The sequence below is a fragment of the Nanorana parkeri genome, unplaced genomic scaffold (assembly GCF_000935625.1).
Source record: "Nanorana parkeri isolate BGI_ZX_2015 unplaced genomic scaffold, ASM93562v1 scaffold742, whole genome shotgun sequence".
Classification (NCBI taxonomy): Eukaryota; Metazoa; Chordata; class Amphibia; order Anura; family Dicroglossidae; genus Nanorana; species Nanorana parkeri.
In genome coordinates, this window is record NW_017307010.1 from 665,325 (window position 1) to 670,751 (window position 5,427).

The 5,427-nt window shown below is 41.0% G+C and overlaps 1 protein-coding gene across 1 annotated transcript; it reads right to left on the reverse strand.

The window, feature by feature from the left end:
- Nucleotides 1-87: 87 nt before the first annotated feature.
- LOC108793354 (histone H2A.Z-like) lies at nucleotides 88-4,856 on the reverse strand. The gene is made up of 5 exons (XM_018564273.1): nucleotides 4,740-4,856; nucleotides 3,264-3,341; nucleotides 1,835-1,948; nucleotides 766-895; nucleotides 88-415 (listed from the first exon to the last, which is right to left on the reverse strand). Exons 1-5 carry the CDS (start codon nucleotides 4,740-4,742, stop codon nucleotides 354-356), a joined length of 387 nt encoding a protein of 128 aa, XP_018419775.1. The 5' UTR covers nucleotides 4,743-4,856; the 3' UTR covers nucleotides 88-353.
- Nucleotides 4,857-5,427: the final 571 nt, after the last annotated feature.

The following is a 5,427-nucleotide window of genomic DNA, read 5'->3' on the forward strand; positions in this document are numbered from 1 at the left end:
GTACAATGCTCATCGCTATTTGGGAATGATAAAGTAAACACCTCACATTTCCCATTAACAGATAACCATCAACACTAAAGCAGTCAATCTGGTGTTGCCAAAAAAATCATTTATTTAACATATCTTCAAGTAATGGAATCATTTCTTTTGGACTCATACAAAACGAATACACATCTTCTATGTTTAAAAAAGTTAAAAACTAGCATCAGTGTTCATTGAAGAGTGCCTTCTTTGAAGCCACAACTGCAAAGGCAGTTACAATCCAGTTCTGGAAACCTGGATATTGTAACGCTGATAAGCAGCAAAACAAAAGTTTGATGTTGGGTCAGTGTCCATTTTGGGTGAAGAGCGACTTATGCAGCTTTCTGTTGTTCTTTCTTTCCAATCAGAGACTTGTGAATGTGAGGAATGACACCTGTAAATAAATACAATTATTGATTAGTAACCTTTGTACAACATAACTGTATAGGAAAATGCTAGGAGCTTCCATATTACTTCATGAAGAAAAAAAAACTAGTCTGAACTTAAAACCGTTTTAAGTATTTTGTGAAGAGAAGGAAACACAGTGGAGTGTTACCCATTGCAGTCAGCAAGCATCTCCTGTCACTTTATAGCCTGACCTAGAATTAGGGTCACATGAATACAATCACTTTCCAACCCATTCGATCATATGGAATGCTCCTAATTATCTTGCCTACATGAATGCATGTGCATATCGGAACAGGCTCGAGTTAGAATTTCAGGGAATTCTTCTAATATACGTACCACCACCAGCAATTGTGGCCTTTATGAGAGCATCCAATTCTTCATCACCTCTGATGGCAAGCTGCAAGTGACGTGGTGAAATACGCTTCACTTTGAGATCTTTAGAAGCATTTCCTGCCAACTCAAGAACCTTGGGAGAAAAAACAAAAACAGATCTCAGTTGTTTTGTCTCACAGCAGCTTTGTAATTCAAATTGAAAAAAACATAAACAGCTTTTTGCTGGACAGGGTTTCAGTGCACTCAGTTTGATAATTAACTTTTTTCAGATCCAACATAAAGCACATGTAGCTCCAATACCTGCTCCTCTCTGGGTTTTAAAACAGAAAGAAGAAGTGCAAGCTGATGGCACCCTAAGCAGTGTACCATGGAACCCCACACCAGAAACCTAGAGGCAAACATCAAATAGGTAAGGCTTTCTCCCAGCAGCACTAAACATTTTTGCATTCTGGTCTCAGACATTCATACAGCACATTTTCTGTCATAACGTTCATGTGAACTAAGATTGCGCAGTGGGCTAGTCATCACAGACCAGGTACTCGCTGTAAATTGTATTATATATATATATATAGCTAGAATGAAATACAACAAAATTATAAAAAAAGGTTTGAGTTTGTTTTTTTTGTTAACAATGATGCTCCTCTAGAACCATCATGTAGGAGTTGTGTGATCACAGTTCTAAATACACAAATAAGACCCAGGAAGGTAAGCTATGTGCACAGACATCTACAACCCCATGGCTTTTTTTGAGACAAGTATACTCTGCGTCTCTCTTTTTTAAACTGACAGAGCTTTGGGTGTCTAAACAAGCTCTTAGACCAGGGGCCTCAAACCTCCAGCTGTGGTGAAACTACAAATCCCATGATGCATCCCTCTGAGAGTCATGTCTGTGGCTATGAGAATCTTGCAATGCCTCATGGGATTTGTAGTTCCACCACAGCTGGAGGGCCGGAGGTGTGAGACCCCTGTCTAAGACAGTCCAATAGATTTTATGTTTTTGATTTGGACCCAGATGTAGTATACCAAATAGTGAACAATTTACTTTACAGCTATTTGTAACAAGCACTCATACCTCAGCAGTAAGATATTCCAAAATGGCTGCAGTATACACAGCAGCAGTTCCACCAACACGTCCATGACTGGTAGTCCGATTCTTCATAATTCGATGGATACGACCAACTGGAAACTAAAAAAAATAAAACAATGGTTTATAGAAGCCAAGCCTATAACAGATTTTTATGCATCAGACACTAAAAACAATGCAACATAAAAAGTGCAGAACAATAGATTCTATTTACACCAGAGGTCAGCAGCTCCTGTTAGGTGCAGCAAGTCTGGTCCTAGCGAACAAAGCTACTTACAACAACTCTAAGTGCAGATTATACCAACGCAAGGACCACATCTTATGCTCCTGAAAAGTGGCCCATTATGTTAGATTTGAGCATCCCTTGCATCAATGTAGCCATTTAAAAGGTTAACAGAACTATAACAAGCATTTAAAGTGACACTAAAGTCAGGAGTTAAATCTTAAAAATGTATTCATGTACCTTAACAAAAATGTAACTTATTTGTGCATCCTTCAGCTGTAGATCCTCAAATCAGCTCTAAATTGGTGCGGACACTGTCCTTCCTTCTGGAGGGTGGCTACTTTTGTTCCCCATGGTCCCTGTGTGTGTTATAAAGAAGCTACCGATTCAAGCTCGCTCCTGTGATGGACTACAATCTCAATACAAATTAGTAAACTAAACATGAGATTGTAGTCCATCACAGGAGCGAGCTTGGAGTGGTGGATATCTTACAAGACACATAACCCTCCAGAATGAAGGACATTGCCAGCACCGATTCAGAGATGATCTATAGCCAAGTGATACCCAAATAAATGTATTAGATTATATGGTTATTATTAGAGACCCAAATTAGGTTAATAGTCAAGATACTCGAGTGGATTTTTAAAATGTAACTCCCGGATTTAGTCACTTTAAGTGTTTGTTATTGCAGGAGGATCCCAATATGGTGGAAAAAGTTCCAAATTGTAGCAACCGTTAAAAAAAAAAAAAATCTGCATTCTTATATGGCCACAGGTTTAAATAGTAAAGAGCCTCTTTTACTCTAAGCACACAGTTCTGTAACAAATAAATGACTGACCAAGTCTCTTCCGGGTTACTGTGCAGATCCACCTGCTTCTCTTCAACTCTCTACAAAGTGATTTACACAATTGGGTGGGTAATTATGGAAGAGCCAAAGTACACAGTGACCATGAGAGAGACGGTCACACTTTTTTCTCATTCGCCTGGGTTAAAGTGAATGGAGGGATCAAGCGGTACCTGCACAGTCATTAAAATAACCAGCTGCCTTTGACCAGAACAGCCACTTATGGCACCATAAGCTGTGTGCCTGCATGTTTATAGCCATGGGAAGCGGGCACTGCCAATGCATAAAGCAACAATATATTCAGAGACAATGCAGCCCACAATAGAACATATATGTTAGGTTTTCCTTACCTGTAAACCTGCTTTAGCAGAACGAGAAACAGAAGCTGCCTTGGCTTTGCCAGAGTCTTTACCAGCTTTACCACCAGCCTGCGGAGGGAAAAAACACAGCGTTAATCAAACATCTCAATTTATGTTTCCAGCAGGTTTGCTTTTATTTCCAAATATAGAAAAAAGATTTTGGATTTGTTGCCATTTTACTGTCCGAAACGGTTTATGGGCCTCTTTACAGTGATAGCAAATTCAATGCAATACATGCAAATATCAATCGGTATCTAGCAGGACGGGCACTGCACATATTATGCCATCACATGTGTACATTCCTAAACAGTATGCACTTTGTCATTATTTCCACCTATATATCCTGCTCTATAAACCGATCCTTCTAACCAACCACACCAGCCTCTCAACCAGGGTCCCTCCAGAGGTTTGCTGGGGTTCCTTGGTCAATGGAGCAATTTCTACCTCTTAGATTAGCTCCCAATAACAATAATGATATTTCTGTAAGAGGATTCTTCCCAATGACTAATCACAGTAATGTACTGAGAGCTGTAGATATAGTAATTATTAACAGGGCTGCCCTGAGACCAGAAAGCCATTTCCTTTCAGAACGGATTCCTCCATGTTGAGAAAGAATGGCACCAAATATGTATTTTTTTACAAAAGTCTAAAGCCATGGGTGGACAAATTAATTCAGAAACCAGGATTTTAGGAGCCAGTTCCATTGACACCTAGAGAAAACCCTCAAACATTAGGCACCAGATGCCATTTTTTTTTTAGGAGAATCTGGATCCCGGAATCTGTCTAGACCTAATTTAGATATAAACCAGCAAGGTCACGCACACACACGTGTGTGTGTAATAAATATATATATAAAATAAATAAATACACACACAGGACTACTAGTTTTGTCTTGTGAACTTTTTTTTTTCCCTCCAACTTCCCCACTTGTTTACCTTATAAGACAAAAACAAAAATGGCAGCCACTCTGATCAATTATGAACAAGCAAGAGTGCTCATGGGTAGGCTGTTAGACTGAACCATTATAAAAACAAAGACCAGCACCCAAGTCCCAGCTTTATAAATATATACAATAAAAAGAAAAAACATTCAATGGTTTATTTTGCCGAGTTTTGCGATTACTATCTGGATTTTTTTTTGTCTATCCTCATTACACAGGGTAGAAATGAAGAGGATTTTGCCTGTGATCACATGCTGCCCTCTAGTAGCAGCTCATCCGTATTCATCATTGCCGATCGCCGATCTCCTTCCCCAACTGTGGCCCCATCCATATGGATGGTAGACAATAAAACCCGCGCTGGCCCAGGAAAACACGCGCTATATCCGAACAGGAAGTGTCTCTTCGTATAAATGCTTCCACCCGGCCCTACCATCAGCATCGTACGTAGAAAGAAGGCAGAATCCGGGTAATATAGAACGAAGGCTCACACAATGGAGCACCACGTGCTCCCCCCAGCACACACTCACCATATTGTCTCAGAGTACAGGTCACCGGCGTCCTCAACACAGCTCCAATGCAAACCGAAGATGAAACCCAAAGTTTCTCCCAGCCATATAAGACCCAGCCACAGCTAGACAAGAGCCTCGGAGGTCGACCAATAGCGTGCGCCAGCGTCAGCAAAAGGGTGTAGCCTGAGCGGGAGAACGCAGAGTGGGCGGGGCGTGTTTTCAGCGCCAGAGTTTCATGTAATCTTGGCATTGAATAGCCCACAGCTTCTATGGTGCTGGAAATCCCGTTTTCTTTGTTTAAAGGCAAATCCCACCTTTTGCAAAACAAAACACAAATAAAAAAGGTAATAAATGCAGCAACATTGATTAAAAAAAGCAGCTTATTTATTAATATTTTGCATTGGAGCATGCAAAGGATTGCAACTGTAATCAGGGGATAGCAGGTGCAATGCACAGGGTGCTTTAGACCCTTGGTTCTCAACTGGTGGGTCGTGACCCAAAAGTGGGTCGCGACCCCGTGTTCAGTGGGTCACTGCATGCCTTCCACTTTTCTAGGTGGGAGGCTCCTCAGCCACCCCCTAGTACAGCACTGTCAGTTCTCACACCGAGCAGCCATTCAAAATATGCTACCCAGCATCGAGTGTCAGCTTGAGGTGGGATAGGATAAGGCTATGGCCACGAAGAAGCTCCAATCATGTGTGCATTG

Excerpts from the sequence above, each read along its gene's own strand:
- LOC108793354 (XM_018564273.1), bottom strand. Across the intron at positions 1,949-3,263 it reads CTGCTAAAGCAGGTTTACAG|TTTCCAGTTGGTCGTATCCA; the intron begins GTAAGGAAAACC and ends TATTTTTTTTAG. Across the intron at positions 416-765 it reads GGCCACAATTGCTGGTGGTG|GTGTCATTCCTCACATTCAC; the intron begins GTACGTATATTA and ends ATTTATTTACAG.